At 44.4% G+C, this 20,491-nt stretch overlaps 1 protein-coding gene across 1 annotated transcript; it reads right to left on the bottom strand.

The window, feature by feature from the left end:
* Positions 1 to 14,018: 14,018 nt before the first annotated feature.
* LOC136466950 (mediator of replication checkpoint protein 1-like) lies at positions 14,019 to 19,502 on the bottom strand. Its single transcript, XM_066465486.1, has 2 exons — positions 16,273 to 19,502; positions 14,019 to 14,251 (listed from the first exon to the last, which is right to left on the bottom strand). The coding sequence occupies exon 1, from the start codon at positions 19,412 to 19,414 to the stop codon at positions 16,292 to 16,294; it is 3,123 nt and encodes a 1,040-aa protein (XP_066321583.1). The 5' UTR covers positions 19,415 to 19,502; the 3' UTR covers positions 14,019 to 14,251; positions 16,273 to 16,291.
* Between the last annotated feature and the right edge of the window lie 989 nt (positions 19,503 to 20,491).

Genomic DNA, 20,491 nt, shown 5'->3' on the forward strand with positions numbered 1-20,491 from the left:
CCAATTGTCCCAAGTTGTCAAACTCTTGTCCTATCAGCTTTTCTTTCCATATTGGCAGCATTCCTTGGACAGCTAAAGTAGCTAGCTGATCATCGGCCAAGCTCAATGAGAAACATAGATTCTTAGTCTCTCGAAATCTCTAAAGAAACTCAGTGCTCGATTCATTAGTCCTCTGTATCATGGTTGTCAAATTGGTTACTTTCTTCTCTCCGGTCCCAATGTAAAAATATGTATGAAATTTCTTCTCCAGGTCAGCCCAATTGGCAATGGAGTTGACTAGTAGTGACGAGAACCAAGTGAAGGCCGGCCCTAACAGAGACAAGGAGAAGAAATAAACTCGATGGGCATCCTCAACTGATGCTTCACCTAATTATGTAAGATACCGACTGACATGTTCTATTGTGCTTGTATCGTCTTGACTAGTGAACTTGGTGAATTCTAGGAGCCTGTAATTTATAGGAAGAGCGACCAAATCATACCATTCTAGATATGGGCGTTTGTATGAAAAAGTCATTCCTTTTGGGTTCAGACCGAACTGATTCTTTATCATCTCGGTCACCTTGAGCAGCAACTTGTCAGCTTGCGGATTTGGATTTCTCTGTGCTTGCTGACCCATCTGTGGATTGAAATCCCGCGTGCCTTGATATCCTAGATTTGGTATCATGTGGAGTGTTATAATCTGTGCCATAGTGATAGCCTTATGAAATCTCAATCTATTGGGTCCTTTGCTGACTTGCTGCTTGAAGTCTCTGATTATAGACATAAGGATCTATATCTCTATGGATCCTCTGAACGAATGGTGCTATCTTCTGAGCTGACGACGGTATGTGGCCTGATGTGCCAAAATTGATCATCTAGTTTTGACTTTGCCCCGCCGGCTACAGCACATGCTGTACTAACAGTCCAGGATTGTACTATATCTAATTTGTAGCGGTACCTGGAGTTTGTTCAGATGAACCTTGAAGTGTCTGGACATCACCATTACCAGGTGGTGCTGCTTCTTGATGGCTGGTACCAACTTAATTAGTCCCTTGGGTTGATGGATCTGGAATATTATAACAAGTTGATCCAACCTGACCAACTGGAATTCTGTGAATCGCCTCTTTCATGGCGTTGTGAAATGCGTCAACAAAAGCTTAATTGTGGCTTGATAGAGCATCACGAACAGACTTGTCTATGGCTTCCGTAAAGAAATGCCTTTCTTCAGCTTCGTCTGTATCTGTCTGCCCGTGTAGTAGAACTCTTGGTAGTGGAAATTTCGGAATAATTGTGCTATCACGTGTTTTGGTGTAGGACAACAAACACTTCTTCTGAAATTCTTCTGTAGCTTTGTTGACGGTATCCTTATCTTCATCAGGTAGATCTTCATAATGTACCATAAGGATGTTGTCGTTGTTGTGAACCGTCATGATGATTGTGGGGTCTCACTGAGCGTGCTAGAAATGTGTGTCGACACAAAATTTTCGTCTCTGTGCCGAGGACACACGCAGCAAGCCGGAAGGGTCTACTCGATGGAGCAGATCCATCTAGCTTCAGCGCAAGGGTGGTCGATCCTACGCAATCCTCCTAAGACGTGCCAGTCAATTTGACCCTGCAATTGACAAGGAGAAAAAGCTCATCAGTAATTAAGGGTGGAACATGCAGGTGTTGCTAGACAGTCCCAAATATGTGGCTCTGAGAGCCGATATGAGAGGAGATAGACTAAATAGTTGATCCCAGCATATTCGCAAGAATGAATCGGTTAAAGCTCATGGGGTTATATAAGAAGAATTAGTTATCATTCAGGATAAATGTTATTAAAGCAAATATTAATCAATGGCAATAAGATATCAACGATGATCGGTTTGTACTGAGCCAATGATTATAAGTAACCAAACTCCTTTTCGTAGAGAAATAATTCAACATCACTTAACCATTTAATAAAGATAAATCTAATGAACATGTTAGATCTCATCTATCGCCATGACCAGTGGGGCATGAGGTAGAATCATGCAGGCCGTAGAAACAACAATAGACTCGACGACCCTAACTCATTACTAATATCAGTGGGGCATGAGGTAGAATCATGCAGGCCATAATACAATAACAAGATCATGGGGCTAACATATCTTTCAACTTATCTCTACTTCAATGATCTCGTAATGTGAACTGTTCGTGAAAGCACTCGATATCGGCTAAATAGCCGATTCAGGCATAGCGCACAGTTAAGGTCATGCCTTCTCAGGAATAGGTCTACCAACTAACGATCCCCACTCCACGGTGCCAATAGTGGGGTGAGAGGCAGAATCCCATAGGCCATGATGACGGACCATGGAACGATTCTCATTAACTAATAGATCTACTCAAGATCAGACATGCCTTAACCGCACGCTATGCACGATCAAGATTGACGCAAAACAGCCGATAAAAACATAACTCATCGCTTAAGATGTAGATTAGATCAGTTTTAGATTAGCAAACGATGAGTTAAACAAGATGTAAGGCAGATCTAGATCAATCTCAATCGAGCAGAGTGATATTGCTGTAATTAGATAAACAATGAAAGCAATAAGCAATATCGGTAACTTAATGAATCTACCAGAGACTGCCATGCTAAGGTAGAGCCGATAACTTGACCTTGATCTAATTCAAGCAGTGGGGTGTGAGGCAGAATCACACAGGCCATACTTGAATTAGACAAGAGTCGATAACTAGCCTATACCAGAGTCGCAGTGGGGGTCGATCGGATCGATGCAGCCATACGAACAGAGGTATAAACCATGACGGTACTTATAGACAAGCAGTGGAGGTCGACCAGATCGATGCAGCCATACTTGCTGAAGAACTCACCGAAATCTACTCTACTCCTACTCCTAAGGGGTGGCCGGAGCCAAAAAATGTAATTGACTTTGTATTTGATTGGTTGATGTCTTTACAATAGTCGGGGTTTGATATTTATACCCGGAGTCTAAACACGAATCTTACTCAAGTATGATTCAATACAATCTTTGGCATAATGAAAATATTCCTAATTTAAGATAACTTGGACTCTAATCTTTCCCTTTTTGTAGAGTCCAGCATGTCTCGTCCCAACGTCGATCGTAGCCTCTGTCGTCATCTGCTGGCGCTATTTGAAGAAAGCCGATTCTGGTGCGTCCAAATCGACTAGCTCCGATCTCCACGCAACCGATTCCTTGATGACATGACTTTCGGGAGCTTCCAAATCCCTGCAACTCTTCTTTCAAATTTTGGTGTAAACAAGTCTATAGATTCACTATGGATGTGCCAATGTCGTAAAACTATGTACTTCTTAGCACCTTCCTCTAATACATCAACACGCAAATGCAAGAAGATCTTGCGAGTTCGCACAGAACAAGAGCACAGCAGCTGTATGGCCATTCCGAGAGATTCCAATGTCTTGCTCCTTTTGCTGAACTGCTGAAGAGATGGTTGGTTAGGGCTTTCATCTATATTGTTGTCCATGGCATCCAAATCCACATCCACAGTCTCACATTCATACAAGCTCTTGATCCTTGCATATTCCTCGATCACCTCTAGTTCCTCTATACTGTTGTTCCTAGCTTGAACTACTTCAACAATACTTTTCAGTGAACGAACAATGTTTTTCTCTCACAACAAATCAGCATAAACATTATTATAAGCCAAATTTCAGCGAAATGAACAGGGTTGTTTGGGAAGGCCTACCAGCTGTCATAAGACAAGAGCGGGCCATGTTGAGATAGACAAGGAAGAAGCATGTTTGTGACAGCGCCCGTACTTCCCTTTTCATAAACTTAGGTGTCAAATCTTCTCAAGGAGTGAGCACAACACTACATCAGCACATGACAAACAACGAGTCCATGACTAACAGGTGCATGACTATGGGTTGACAACCAAAAATGTCCATTTTGTGAAGTTTTCAAAATGTGAAACAGACTTCACCATTGCATTCCTCTTGTCGAGATGGTCAAAAAAACATATATGGAACGTCTAATTCAAAGTCCGGATGAAGAAGTTATGAGCTCGGAAAGATGCCTCGTTGTCGGGAGTTCCGACCAAAGTCGGGACTTCCGACTGTCGGAAGTCCCGACGGGTGTCAGGACTTCTAGGAAGCCTGAAGAAATTTGCTCAGGTGTCTAGGGTTATCCCTACGTTGGGAGTTCCAACAAAAGTCAGAAGTTCCGACTGTCGGGAGTTCCGACCCAAGTAGGGACTTCCAACATACCTAACAGAAAATCATATTCGGATCTGGCCTTTTGAATTTCGATCCGAACTGTTCCAAACTCGTGGGAAACATGAAAAATAAGACTTGGAGAGGTTTCCTACAGGGATAAGACCACCCCTCTATATATATGATAAGATCATGGCTAATTGAGTTCCTATCTATCCAATCGTCATACAAATCAATATATCAACTCCTTATGCCCTAATTCCCCTCTCTCAACCCCTCTTGCTATTCATTGAGTTTCCCAGCAAGATTCAGTGGCATCCTAGGTGGCCTTGCTGGTCCTAGGAGATCGTCCACGTGCTCCTCCCTGATAAGTCTTCCCCAGAGAAGTTCGAGAGCTTTTTCGGCCAAGAACAGGCTCTACATCGGTCTCATCGGTCTTTAGATTGGTTTGATCGATTATGTCATGTTCTTGCTATGTTGCAGGTTGTGTGCAACCTCTTTGGGCATCCAAGGCCCTACTGGTGTGTTGGTTTGGGGTCATCCTCAACATCAACATACTTTTTGGCGACTCCACTGGGGAAAGCGAAGCGAATCAAGAATCAATCTACTAGCAACATGGGAGACAACGATGGTGCTGCCACGGACAAGGGTGACAAGACTAGCCCCCTTCAATGAGGCTAGCATGATCTTTCCTCAATCCATGGACGAGCTTCCAGATGAGTTGCGCTAGAAGCTTCAGGCCAAGCTCGATGCTGATGTCAAGGCTTTCTTGGAGAGCTGCACCAAGAATCGGCATGATAAGGTCACTCAGTTCTGTGAACCCTCCTACAGCGATGCTACCGCTTTTGAATCTTCAGGCGCCGAGGAAAAGGGCAACGGAAAATCTAAGTATGATGGGGAGGTAAATACTGATGCTTATCCTACTCATGCCAATTTTGCTCAAATGTTGATAGATGAAAGAAAATTGCATAGTAATAACCTTTAGCATCTTTCTAATCTACTTCAAGCACGTATGGATAAGTTAGAGGGCAAGACAACCGATTGTGATCAATCGGGTGCCATGCAGCAACCTCAATTCGGTATGCCTTTGAATTTTTATGAAAATCAAACCTCTCATGCTTCCACTAGACAATTTCAATAGGCCCCTTCGGCATCTGAAACCGATAAGGCCGGTCAACCTGGTGCTAGCACATCTACACGTACAGGTGTTGGTGCACAAAGTTTGGGTCGAGCTCTTCAAACCGATTATGGAGCATCAACAAATAGAGCTTCAGAGGGGCATAATGTTTTACCAAACCCACCAAAGTCACCTAGTCAAATTCCTACATTTAATGTTACTCCTAATGCTCCTACTACCGATTTTGATGATGCTTTGAATCAGTTTAAGGATGAATTGGCTAAATCTCTTGAGAGTAGTTTAGGAGTGCAACTTAAATCTAGTAGGAATACTTATCGAAAGCCGTACCCTTCTACTTATGATTTCATGAAAGCACCTGATGGGTGGAGGGTACCTGATTTTCAGAAATTTAGTGGTGATGATAGTAAATCAACCATGGAGCATATTAGCATGTTTCTTTCATAATTGGGTGAAGCTAGTGCTTATGATTTTATAAAAGTTCGTAATTTTTCTTTATCTCTTACTGGCACAGCTTTTGCATGGTTTACTTCATTATCATCTTGTTCTATTGGTTCATGGGCTGAATTAGAAGAGAAATTTCATAATCACTTTTATAGAGGTGCTCATGAAACAAGATTGTCTCATCTTGCATCGGTTCATCAAGGGCGTGATGTCGTCCATGATTTTTTCAAATGATTTAGAGAGATTAAGAACCGATGTTTCCATTTAAATATTTCTAAAAGAGATTTAACTAATTTATGCTTTGCTGGTTTATGTTCTAGTATTAGAGAAAAGCTTGAGCATTATGAGTTTCACAATGTTAATCAACTTATGCAAAAGATCGTTTCAATTGAATCGCACTTTAAAGAGTCTCGTGATGCTTATAAATCTCATCGTTAGAATGTGCATTTTGTTGGTGATTGTTCCGATGATTCTGATGATGATAATAAAGAATGTTTAGTGCTGAAATTAAATGACCAACAGAGAATAAATTGGTTACTTGTCCTTCTCTCAAGCTAATTCATAAAAATCAGAATGAGGAAATAAAATTTACTTTTGATTTCTCTAAATATGACCGAATCTTTAATGAATTGTTGAAATTCGGTTATATTAGAATCAATTATCCATTACCTTCAGCTGATGAGTTAAAGAGAAGGGCTTATTGCAAATATCATAATTCTTTTTCTCATGCCACTAATGATTGCAATGTTTTTCATCGGTAGGTCCAATTGGCCCTTAATGAGGGACGATTGAGTCTTATAGAAATACAAGTTGATAAGACCCCTTTTCCCATGCACATGGTTGAAGCAGGGGTGCCCGCTATTTTGATTCGTCCAAAGCAAGCCGATAAAGCCCAAGGCAAGAACGTGATTATCGACGAACCACATGTAGCACCAAATGTCAAAACGAATTCGGGGCGCAAAGTGGTGCTTGAGAACTATGATGAAGGCAATAACAAGTTGAAGATCACCAATGGATCAATGCAATATTTGAAAAGGCAGCGGTGGTATGAAACAACGGTGGCACAGCAGAGGCTGGCTAGGCCAACTCCACCAGTTGGCCAAGCCGACTCCAATACACAGCAGGGCCAGTCGGCTCAACTGACTCAAGGAGTCGGCTTAGTAGACTCTACCACCACCTCAGCCAAGTCAGCTGAGCCGACTGCGCCAGTTGGCTTAGCCAACTCCCCTGGTTCCAACAGCTTCGATGCCTCCGATGTTCGTGTTTTGCCCACATTTGTTCCACAGCGACCGGAGATTGGCACCTGGAAGACCAATGAGAAGAAGAACCAAGGAGAGTTCATGAAGAAGCAATGCACCTTCGATAGGTTCATGACCAAGTAGAAGCAACAAAAGGCTGATTCCTAGAATCGCCCGTTTAAAAAGAGAGAGTCTACTCTGCCTAAGCAGGAAGATGACCAGATCAAGCAATTGGCGGTGGTGCAACCAATAGCTCCGTCTCAGAGAGTTGTTCCTCATGTTTCTCACTAGGGTCCTCCGATTCCGCCTCTGGTTACACCGCAATGGGGTCCTTATGGAATTTGGGTGATGTATCCTCCGGCAGCACCTGTGCATAGCAAACAAAGGAGGGGAGATCCTGCTGGTTTAGTTCCAGGACCCTCCGTCTTTAGCCAATTGAACAATTGTCAATCGAGCTCTAGCGGTATAAGTCAAGATTGTGTGATTACCTCCAGGACTTTGACTCCACAAGAGTCGGGAAAGGCACCAATCCAGCAAGTTTATGTGCCTAAGAAGGCTGAGATTCCCGTCGTTCCCCTACCAAGAGCTAGGCCTCAATCGGTTATCACAATCGGCTCCATGGAAGCTCCCGTCACTAATCATGATGGGCTGATTGTAATCGAAGAAATTCCGGCATCTAAGCAAGATGAAGCTCCTAAAGATGTTGTTGGAGTTGAAGAGAAGAAACGCGTCGAAGGAGATTCCAAGTACCGGCAACCCGTATGGTGTCCTCATGGGTTGAATAAAACTCAACGGCGTAAATTGTAGCGTGCCCAACATAAGCAACAGAAGAGGGAGAAGCTTGCCAAGATGGAGAATGAAATCCTCAACCCCATACATGTCAAAATCCCTCTAGAAGGTCGAAATGCCTCTATTGCTGTTGGCCAGTCAGCTAAGTCAACTCTAGAGTCGGCTAAGCAAACTCCTGTGTTAAGCCAGTCAGCTAAGTCGACTCCTGAGTTAGCTAAGCCGACTTCGCTAGCCCTTACTGCTTTGGAAGCTCCAGAGTTAGCTAAGTCGACTTCCAAGTTAGCTAAGCTGACTCCTGCTGTCCTGGGTGCCTCTGAGGTGTCCTTCGATGATTTCGCTACTATCGTTGCTGCACTAGTTGGCATGGAGGTTCCTGAGGTTCCCGACGCGGAGATGGTTGACTATGAGGCTACTCTGGAGAGAGTGGAGGTCAATGTGGTTGTTTTATCTGCTGATTACTACATCATGGCAGATGACTCCACGGTGGTAGAATTTAATTTTGCAACGAAGAGCATTGTATTTCAGAAACCAGATGACTCCATCAACCATCTCAAGCCTCTACATGTGAAGGGCCATATCAATGGCACACCGGTCCATAGCATGTTAGGGGATAGTAGGGCGATAGTGAATTTGATGCCGTATCCGCTTTACAAGAAGCTCGGTGGCACTGATGAGGAGCTAATCAAGACCAACATGATGATCAGCGGTGTCGGAGGAGGTGCTCCTATTCCGGCCAGAGGAGTTGCTAACATGGAGCTCACCATTGGAAGCAAGACTTTGGCCACGGTGTTCTTCGTCGTCGACGTGCAAGGTAGCTATAACTTGATACTTGGGCGTGATTGGATCCGTGCCAATCGCTATGTGCCATCTAGCTTGCACCAATTTCTCATCCAATGGGTGGGAGATGTTGTTGAGGTCATGCATTTAGATTCATCGGCTGATGTTGCTGTAGCCGATGCTCCTACACTCAGGGGGCATGATGCTATTGCTTGCTTATCTGGTAGAGATCTTTCTAGTTTTGAATTTGTTAGTGTTACTAGGCAAGGTTTTGTTCCTGTGTCCTTGAAGTTGATTGATAATCAGCTCAATATCATCATGTAATCATTATTATAATGGATGCTAATGTTGAATCATTAAAACATCGTGTTGAACAGTATCGGGCTAATAAGACCGATGCCTGTGAGGCTATTGATGATTTTGATGGGCTCGATAAGTTGGGCCAAGGTTTTACGTCGGCCGACCCTTTGGAACAAGTGATATTGGGGATGGCTCTGTGCCTCGGTCGGCGTTTATTAATCAAAATTTGGAAGCCGATTACAAAGTTGAGTTAATCGCGCTTCTCAAGAAATATGTTGATTGTTTTGCATGGGATTATACAGAGATGCCTGGATTGAGTCGAGAGCTTGTTGAGCATCGGCTCCCTATTAAGCAAGGACTCAGGCCTTTCAAGCAAAAACCCTGTCGATTTAATTCTATAATTTATGATAGGATTAAAGAAGAGATTAATCGGTTGTTGCAAGCGGGGTTTATCCAGCCATGCAGGTATGCGGAGTGGGTCTCTAATATTGTGCCTGTTGAGAAGAAGGATTCTAGGAAGATCAGAGTATGTATTGATTTTAGAGATCTAAATAGAGCAACTCTGAAAGATTAGTATCCTATGCCTATAGCCGATATGCTTATCAATGATCCTTCAGGACACCGGGTTATTAGCTTTCTTGATGGTAATGCCGGTTATAATCAGATTTTCATGGCCGAGGAAGATATGTGTAAGACGACCTTCATGTGTCCTGGGTTTGTTAGTCTTTTTGAGTGGGTTGTGATGACATTTGGACTGAAGAATGCAGGTGCTACTTATCAAAGAGCTATATATTTGATTTTCCATGATTTAATTGGGGTGATTATGGAGGTGTACATTGATGATATTGTGATCAAATCGGCCGCCCATAAATCTCATTTGGCCAATTTGCGTCTTGCTTTTGAGAGGATGCGCCGCTATGGATTGAAGATGAACCCACTTAAATGTGCTTTTAGAGTATCGGCTGGAAAGTTTTTAGGCTTCATAATTCATGATAAGGGCATAGAGGTTGATCCCAAGAGGATAGAGAAGATCAAGAAAGTTTAGGCACCTACGTGCAAGGACTTGCAAAAGTTCTTGGAAAAAGTGAACTACTTGAGGAGATTTATTGCTAACTTGTCCGGGAAAATTATTCCTTTCACCCCTATATTGAAGCTGAAGGATGAATCTGAATTCACTTGGGGGCAAAATAACAAGAGGCATTCGAAAAGATAAAGACATATTTGTCAACACCACCGGTTCTTCGTGCACCTAGGAGAGGAGTTCCTTTCAAGTTATATATTGTTGCCGAAGATAAGGTAATCAGGGCTGTTTTGACTCAAGAAGACGAAGGTAAAGAATATGTGATTGCTTATCTTGGTCGCCATCTTTTTGATCTAGAGACAAGGTATGCCCATATAGAAAAATTATGCTTATCACTGTACTATGCTTGTGCTAAGATGAGACATTATCTTTTGTCTAGTACATGTGTTGTTGCTTGCCAGGCCTATGTGATAAAGCACATGTTATATCGGCCAATTCTTCGTGGAAGGATAGACAAATGGGCATACGCACTAATAGAATATGACTTGACTTTTGAACCATTGAAAATATTAAGAGGTCAAGTTCTTGCTGATTTTATTGTTGAGCATGGTATTGATTTAGATGATGAAGTCAATTACCTTACTTTTACTCTATGGAAATTATACTTTGATGGATCGATTTGTAAAGATGGCCAAGGTGTTGGTATTATTCTTATTTCTCCTAATGGTGCTGAAATTGGAATGTCAAGCCGATTAGATTTCTCTTGTACCAACAATCAAACCAAATACGAAGCTCTATTATTCGGGTTGATCATGTTGCGGTCTATGGAAGTAAAATATGTTGAAGCTTATGGTGATTCTTTGCTGGTAGACAGCAAGTTGCTGGTGAATTTCAATGTTTAGAAGGATCACTAAGAGCTTGTCTTGATGCTTGCCTTGATGTTATTGATTATTTTGCCGAATTTCGAATTCAGCATATCCCGAGGCATAAAAATCAAAAGGCCAACATGTTAGCTCAACAAGCATCTAGCTATGATGTCAGTGGACATAATTTCTATATTCAAGAACAGCCGATGCATGAAGATTTCAATTTTTCTTGTGTAGGTACAGACCAGTTGGCTAAGCCGACTGACCAAGTCGGCTTAGCCGACTACTCTTCTGCTGTGGCCAAGTCAGCTAAGCCGACTGCCCTAGTCGGCCAAGCCGACACCTCCAAATCAGCTAAGCCTACCGGCCCTGTTGGCTCAGCCGACTCCCTTGTGACCAGTCCGGTCAATTCGCCCGAGAAGGTATCAAATCGGCCCGATATAACTTCCAGTGATATTGGGGCCGATTTAGAAGATTGGAGGACTCCCTTGTTGAGATATCTACGTGATCCAAGTGCCAAAATGGATAAAAGTGTTCGACGGAGCGCTTTCAAATATGTATTGCATAATGATGAGCTCTATCGAAGAACCGCCGAAGATTTGCTGCTTAAGTGCTTGGGATTAGATCAGGCAAGAGTGGCTATGGGAGAAGTCCATGAAGGCATCTGTGGTACGCATCAATCGGCCCTGAAGATGAAGTGGTTATTGCATAGAGCCGGTTTCTATTGGCCTACTATGATGGCCAATTGTTTTCGCTACTACAAAGGTTGCGAAGAGTGCCAGAAGTTTGGAAATATTCAGCTTGTGCCTGTTGCTGTACTTCATCCTATCATCAAACCATGGCCTTTTCGTGGTTGGGGGCTAGACTTCATTGGCCACATATATCCCCCATCTTCGAAGGGACACCGATTTGTGTTAGTTGCTATGGATTATTTTACTAAGTGGACCGAGGGAGTTCCTTTGAAGAATATGACACACAAGGAAGTAATTGAGTTCATCACTGGGCATATTATTCATAGATTCGGCATCCCTCAAACGTTAACTACAGATCAAGGGACATCGTTTGTGTCTAAAGAGGTGAGGAAATTTGCCGAATTATATAAGATCAAGTTGCTCAATTCATCACCATACTATGCTCAAGCCAATGGCCGATACATGTATCGCCCTTAGAAAAAATGGTTGATGTATACATCGTCCTTAGCCACTGAGCAGCCGATGAGATGGGTATCGTCGCTGTTTGGTTTTAATTTATTTGATTAAGTGTTTTTAGGTTTATGCATCATTCACATGAAAACAGGGGGCATATGTTGACAACAAAAAATGTCCATTTTGTGAAGTTGTCAAAATGTGAAACGAACTTCACCATTGCGTTCCTCTCGTCGAGACGGTAAAAAACATATATGGAACGTCTAATTCAAAGTCCGGATGAATAAGTTATACCCTCAGAAAGATGCCTCGTTGTCGGAAGTCCCAACTTCGGGAGTTCTGACCCAAGTCGGGACTTCTGACTATCGGAAGTTCCGACGGGTGTCGGGACTTCCGGGAAGCCTGAAGAAATCTGCTCGGGTGTCTAGGGTTATCCCTACGTCGGGAGTTCCGACCCAAGTCGGGACTTCCGACATACCTAACAGATAATCCTGTTCGGATCTGGCCTTTTGGATTCCGATCTGAACTGTTCCAAACTCGTGGGAAACTTGGAAAATAAGGCTTGGAGAGGTTTTCTACTAGGATAAGACCACCCCCCTCTATATATATGAGAGGATCATGGCCGATTGAGTTTCCATCTATTCAATCGTCATACAAACCAATCTATCAACTCCTTATGCCCTAATTCCCCTCTCTCAACCCCTCTTGCTGTTCGTTGAGTTTCCCGGTGAGATTCAGCGGCATTCTATGTGTTCTTGCTGGTCCTAGGAGACCCTCCCTGTGCTCCTCCCTGATGGGTCTTCCCGGGAGAAGTTTGGGAGTTTTTCCGGTCAAAAACAGGCTCTACATCGGTCTTTAGATTGGTTTGATCGATTACGCCGTGTTCTTGCTGCGTTGCAGGTTGTGTGCAACCTCTTTGAGCGTCAAGGCCCTACTGGTGTGTTGGTTTAGGATCATCCTCAACATCAACACTATGACGTTAGTTTTCAGATGATCTAAAGCTGAAGCAAAGCATTTCTTCAAGGGCAAAATTCCATGCTGGCCAATCCCGTTAGTGTGATGTTTTGATAGGGCAACTAAAGTGACCCCTAACAAATTTTGTGATTCTACCTGCTAGTCCCCCAAACCGAAGCTCCAATTAGTCTCCAAATGAAGTGGCAATTTTGCACAACACTGCATGCAGTCTGCATCCACGGCAAGCTGCCACTGCTCTGATGTTCACTGTTTCTTTTCGCCGAAGCTGGTGGTTATGTTTCACTGCCCTGTACTACGAAATATGATGGCTGACAAAAGCCACAATAATACAGAGAAGAGACAACCAAGCCAAAAAGAAGGAGTGCAGAGAGCTCCCGCTCTGTGCGGGGTCTAAAAAAGGATGTCAGTCGGTCACAGGTGGTAAAACTCTACCGCTTGCACCAGACCCGCCCTTCAACCAAGCCAAAAAGAAAAAAGAAACAAAACAAAAAAGAATACAGACGAGACACTCAAGCGACAGCTTATCCATCTGGTTTTGTAAGCTCTTTGATCAATGCAACAATGTAATCAGTTTTTCCAGCAACTGCACTACTGCAGTGCTCTCTGCAACTTCTCATGGGCAGTCCAACAAAAAATGCATCTTATCCTGAATTCACGGGAGTATGTAACAATTTTCCCGAACAATGCAAATGGAGCCTAAGAAATCACATAGTGCCTGCACCACCAGAAATTGCCAACTGCCATCAATTAGAAAAACTGAGGACACCAACTTGGCAGGTGCCTTTCTGAAACTAGGGAAATACCTTGTATCTTTTTTCCTCAATTCATACCTGACGAAGTTCAACTTGGGCAGTGGACACCTTCAAACTATTTTTAGTTTAACGGAACACCATAAATCAACATATTCAGAAGTCCACATTTTTTTGCTAGGATTTCAGTAAAGAGATTGGCGTTCAAACCACTGGAGCCAAATGCAACTAGAGCATCGCATATGGTACCTGACACTGTTCATGACCTAGCAGTATCCGCCCACTAGTCAGGTGCAGAAGTTACTACCAGCAGTAAAGCTGAAGGCACTATGGATTAGTGGTGCCACTAGCATTCAGTCTTCGCATGCCTTTCCGAGGCCATGCACGCGTCATCAGTGCATAATCAGGAATTCAAAGCGCAATAAAGGATATGAATGCACACTTTGATATAGATTAAGAAACCCTAAATGCGCCTAAATTAAACACTAATAATCAAAACGTCTCCACATGTGAATACAACCACAGTTACAAGCGAAACTATTTATCTTACTACAGTATGTACCACCAGGAAGCCACAACTGCTCGTGTATGCACGTTGACATCAAAGCATCCAGCAGAGGGTAGGGCAGTAACAGGGAGTCATCTTCACATCACATCTGAACCTGACATCGAAAGATGGGAGATCTTTTAGCTAGTCCACAATGTTATCCAACAAAAAGAAGCATATTCTAATACAATACAAGTCACAACTCACGTCAAACATAACACAATATTAATGTTGGTAATTTCATCCTTGTTTGTATTTTACGTATTGCATCAAACCAGAGCACAGAGAATAGCTACATAATCCTGGGTTCTAGAACCACATGCTTACCATTATGGGTGCACATCTGTGGGTTTAGACGGATTGGGAGAAAAAATTTACCCATCCATGAAACCAAAAAATTAGGTGGGCTTGGCTCGGGTAACCCGATCCAGGCCTAATGCCTCCATTCTGCTCGTCCTCACTGGCTTTGGTGGCAGCATAATGATCTCACATCTCACGCGTACCTACCCAACCCATGCATATATTTACTTTCCAGTTTGGATTGGATCACAATGGGTGGATTGGATAGGTTGCAAAATCCATGCACACCCTTACTTACCGATGGTTGGATTCCAATTATGGCAAAAGAACTAAACACAAAATAGATTATTAAAAGTACATAATTACTAAGCTGTGTAAGCATAAAACTCAAACTGATATGCTTTCAGTTAACTACAAATTAAGAACTGAACCCTCTTACGTAACCCTCCCAAGTTCTTATGGTCCCATCTGGTATTCAAAACTGGCCATATTTGAAAGATGTTGTTAAAAGAACAAGCCATCTGAGTCCTACAAAATTAGGCCTGCTTATCCAACGGCGACTCCTTCATTCCAAAACATTAAAATAACTTTGTACTTTGCCTTCAACATTAAAGTTTTACCATTAGCATACATTAAAAGAAATAATAATAATAAATACAAATCATTAACTTGTCCAATTAAATTGAAGTCAGCTAGTATAGCTGTACTATTTTTACATAACAAAGGTGTGCACTCCAAGAGCCTCTCTAAACTTTAATCTCTATATCTCTATTTGGATAGCCATTCCAGGAGTGGTGGTTTTGGAGAGTGGAAAAGATGGAGTGGTTTAGAGAGCATTGGAACCTGATTTTCTGGTTTGTTTTCTAAATTGTGAGAAAGAGCCATACAGAGAGCCTCTTGGAGATGCTCTAAAGCATGGAACCAGTAATTATCTATAGGCCTGCATAATCTCACTTAAATTTTAGGACTAATAATTACTCCCTTCGGTCCAGTTTATAAGGCATCTTCTGACATGACATGGTCTCCTAAACTATACTTTGACCATACATTTATTTTATATTATATTGTTTATGATTACAAACTTATGATTATTGGATAGTGCATTTGATTAAAAATCTAATAACAGTATCAAGTTTGTATTACAATAGTTAAAAGTTGTTAGCCAAATTATTAGTGAAAGATTATAAAGTTTGACTCTTAACCTTCGTGAAATGCCTTATAAACTGGACAGAGGGATTAATACTTAATTTTGATAGCCACAGTAATTTATCAATGAACTCAAAAGATGCTCATCAGACCATGGTCACTTTGAAACTAAGAGCATCACTCAACAGTATCATCTAGAAACTTTTCAAACAGCTCATTGTGATTTTTATCTTTTTTTCTGCAAACAATTAACTGTAAATTATTATAGCGAAACATCCACCCAGCCAAGTTGATCTGTAGACCTGACAACAAACTCAACAATAATTACCGAAGATGGTTGCTTACAAGCCAAAACAAAAGGAGAGATACCATCTGTCTTATGATTATGGGATGTAGCAGTTCAACAGGAAATGTTTATACAAAATGAAGGCAAGTAGTGAACACTGTATGGTAAAGCAGGTTCTTTTGTTTCTGTCCTAGTGTTTTCGTGTAGTTTAAGGAAGTGCACAAAAGTAGTTTTTTTTCTCAAGTAAGTACACACGAGAGCAGTGCTCAAAAGTAGTAGCAAAAGGCTTCAAAGTTCAATTTAGCATCCAACTTTACACATGTAATGTGCATCTTTCTCTAGAGTCTAGACAATTCATTTGTTCACTAAACTACAAGAGACTACTTCTACACTAATCCACATACCTCTTGACTGTCAGGGAACTCATTCCTCTGTAGCTGGGATAGATTCTTCTGTAGCTAGGGTAGATTCCTCTGTAGCTGGGGTAGCAAATCTTGCTCTTCTGTTTTCCTTGAGAAGCTCAATCTCCTTATAGAGTCCTTCCATTCTGCTCCACAGTGAGTTGACAGCAAGTCCCCACTCATCAAGCTTTGAGAACCATTCATACTGGAATCTTTCAATCATACCATTTACCATGGCAATTTTTTGCTGCTCCTCCTCACACCGCCTCTTCTCCAACTCCCTCACACCAAGAACAAGACCACCGCCACCAGCAACATCACCATAAAGAGGAACATTGCAAGGGAACTTCTTCCTGTACTCATCAAAAGAAGCCCGGGTCTGTTTCAAAGCTTTTTTGTAGGTAGTGACCAACTGAGCCATAACATTCAGATCATGCTCAAAGCGTCTAAGCTCCGCTTGATACTTATTCTGTTGCTCAAGCCGAGCTGAGTTTAGGGATTGGATAATGGCTTCCTTCTGCTGCAGCATGTGAGACCACTGTTGTTTCTCAAATTGCAAATTCTGAAGTTTTTGCTCATTCTGCTCATAGAGCCTGCTTGCCTCAACCATCAAGTTCTGTATAGGTACCGAAAAGCTTGCATTGAAAAAGCCTGATCCAGGTGATATGCTGCTACTGTTACTATGGCGCATCCTCTTCTGCTGATTAGACTGAGGAAACTCCTCTTGCACCTGCATATTGCCATTGTACCCATCAATATCGTCAATATTCCTCTTACCATTATTCCCAAATAAATATGAGCTCCCTGGTCCCAGGTCCACTCCACTCTTATGTGCATCAGCCCCCATAGCCAGGAAATCCCCAGAAGGCAGATCATGCACATTCTCTGCTACATTGTATGATGAGGGAATTGAGTTCATGGCTTGGAGGAGGTTTGATGATGTCATCCTTTCCAAAGATGCCCTCGCAGGGAAATCATCAAACCTTAACTCATCCCTCATCTCAGCCTCCCCTTTATTCAGGTTCTCAAACTCCATGCTCCCAAATGTGTTACAGCGTTGTAAGGAATGTGTCATTCCCTCATCCCCCTGGCCATCCCCAATTCTCCAATTCATGTCCTCTCCATCATTAACGTCAAATGCATCATCCTCTGACTCCTCTGCCTCTTCATTGCCACTGTCACTCTCATCCTCATCCAAATTCTCAACATTAGTTTCCTCTTCCACATCCATAGCACCATAACCATTGGAAGAGTTAAACCCCAAGCTCAATCCCATTGCATCCTTCTCTTCATCCCTCTCAGCCTCCTCATCCCCCTCAGCCTCCTCATCCCCCAACTCCTCTGCAACAGCCACTACCTCCTGTGTTACAACTACTGCCTCCACCGAGGGTTCTTCACCATCCACATCATCACCGCCTGGCACATCATCACCCCTCACTGGTGCTTCCTCTGCCGTTTCCTCATTATTGTGAAGCCTTGCCTCATGTACAGCAGGCACAGCTTCAACTGCCACAAATCCCAAACATAACCCATCCGTGTTTGTGCCATTGACATGCTCATCCACGGTGTTCATGTCATCGAAGCTTGGACCCTTAACATCCTCTTCCACCGGCTCTGATTCATCATTCAAGCTCTTGCTCCTTGCGTCTTCATTGACCGTATCCAATTCGACTATATTGTTGTTTATGGCATCCACAGCCTCAGATTCATTCAAGCTCTTGCTCCTTGCGTCTTCATTCACCGCATCCATTTCATCTATATTGTTGTCCATGGCATCCGGATCCACATCCACAGCCTCAGATTCATCAAAGCTCTTGGTCCTTGCATCTTCATTGACCGTCTCCATTTCATCTATATTGTTGTCCATCGCACCCGGATCCACATCCACAGCCTCAGATTCATTCAAGCTCTTGCTCCTTGCGTCTTCATTCACCGCATCCATTTCATCTATATTGTTGTCCATGGCATCCGGATCCACATCCACAGCCTCAGATTCATCCAAGCTCTTGGTCCTTTCATCTTCATTGACCATCTCCATTTCATCTATATTGTTGTCCATGGCACCCGGATCCACATCCACAGCCTCAGATTCATTCAAGCTCTTGCTCCTTGCATCTTCCTCGACCAGTTCCTCTATACTGTTGTTCCTGGCATCTACATCCCCTAAACCCAACTCCTCCATGACCTTGTTTCTTGTAACAGCATCACCCAACCCTAACTCGTCCAAACCATCATTCCTTGCACCAGCATTTCCCAATTCCGACTCCTCCAAGCTCTTGCTCCTCACATCGTTACCCGCATCCCCATCCCCATCCCCTGGCTCCAGCTCCACCAAGCTCTTGCTTTTCAGATCCACATCACCATCCTCCTCCTCCATCTCCACATCAGCAGACACCTCCGGAACAGGCCCTTCCTCCACCAGCTCTAACAAATGTGGCTTTTGGGCATAAATGAGCCTCTGCAGGTGCGGCCCGTAGTAGCACACCACATCTTCCCTCTTGGGCAGCTCAAGCATCTCCTTCTCGACGAGGCCCCAGATCAGGCCCCCCCAGTCAACCCTATGCGCAGCCCCCTCCCTGACCGCCTGCTCCGCAGCGGCCACCTCCTGCGGCAGTATGCACATGTCGTCCCCCTGGAACGGGAGCAGGACGTAATCCTGCAGGAGCTGCATAACGGCAGGCACCACCGCTGCGAGGTCGACGTCGGCTGGGGCCGGCGCCGCGGAGGCGGGCTTCGGGGGTAGGTAGAGCGCGCGGGTGAGTTCGTGGCGCGAGACCGCAACACGGATGCCGCGGACGAAGCTGCGCTTGCAGGCCGGGTCGTAGTAGGCGACGAGCGGGGCGATGAGGTCGGGGCGCGGGGCTTCGGATTGCAGGTCCAGGCGGAAGAAGTTGAGCAGACCTAGGGCATCGAGCGCCGCCTCCTGCGGCGGCGGTAGGGCACGGGCCCCGGCAGCTTGGGACTCGAGGGGGCGGAGGACGAGGTGGGCGCGGAGGTGGGACAGGCTCTGCTCCGCGGCAGCGCGCTGCTTGTCGGTGAGGGGCTTCTTGAGCTTGCCGCCGCCGCCGCCAGCGAGGGGCTTCCGCGGCGGCATGTCCGGATCCGGCGAGGGTTGCGTGGGGAGGGGATCGGCAGAGTCGGGCATGGCGGCTTGGGGAATTCGGGGAAGGGTTCGCGCTGGCGTGGGGAGTGGGGACGCTTGCTTGGGTTCTTCGCGTGGGTTTGGGCTTCGGTTTCCAAGTGGGTGTGGATCAAATAGTTGAGAGAGATGAGGGGCTTTATTAAAAATGTTTTTTTGTCCTATTTTCAATTTGGATTTACACATGCATTCAATCAAGAGCGCTCTTGAATGAATCAGTTTATGCTGGCTGTTAGTCTTAGGGCTTGTTTGGCAGGGCTCCTCTCCAGCTCTGGCTCCGGCTCGTCCAGAGGAGCCCTGCTAAATGTTTTTTTGGAGGAGCCGTTTTTCAGTAAAAAACAGAGGAGCTGGAGCCGTTTTGAAGGAGCCACAAATTGTGGCTCCTCCAAAACGGCTCCGGCTCCTCCGGAGGAGCCCCTCAGAGGAGCCGTGCCAAACAAGCCCTTAGCCTCCTTGTCCCCGTAAAGGCTCCAGCTCATACCACCCAGTGGTTCCGCAGGTGTTTGTATCAGCAGGTCATCTGACAAAAGATGGAGGCACTCTCTCTCAATTCGCGTTGTGAACCAACAGCCTGTTCGGTTGGCTGGTTCGTATCGTTGCTGGTTCGTGAAGAAGGTAAAATTTTTGTATTTTGGTCCCTTTTAAAAACATTTTTTACAAAAAGACCTACGCCAGAACGTTTGCTGAAAATAGACTATTTTTAGGCGTCTTAGGACATGACGCCGAGGTATGAGGGTCGGCGTCGACTGACACGACGCCGAGGTCTTGCCACGTCACGGACGACCCCGGTCGACGGCGACACGGTGTCGCATGGGGCCCACTACGTCGGCGTCGTGTCAGCCAACGCCACAGGCCCAACCTCGGCGCTGTGGGACTACACGCCGAGCTATTGGCGCGCGGTCCAGGCGGCCCAACAACGCTTCGTGGCCCAATAACTCAGCGTGCGATCAGATGACGCCGAGACGCTAACCTCGGCGCGGCCCGACTCAACGCCGAGGTTCGATCAGAACCCCACCCCACGCATTACGATTCATGAGATCAGAGAAGCATGCATGCAGCTCGATCGGTTTCATTCCACTAGTG

Source organism: Miscanthus floridulus, chromosome 7, assembly GCF_019320115.1.
Source record: "Miscanthus floridulus cultivar M001 chromosome 7, ASM1932011v1, whole genome shotgun sequence".
Lineage (NCBI taxonomy): Eukaryota > Viridiplantae > Streptophyta > Magnoliopsida > Poales > Poaceae > Miscanthus > Miscanthus floridulus.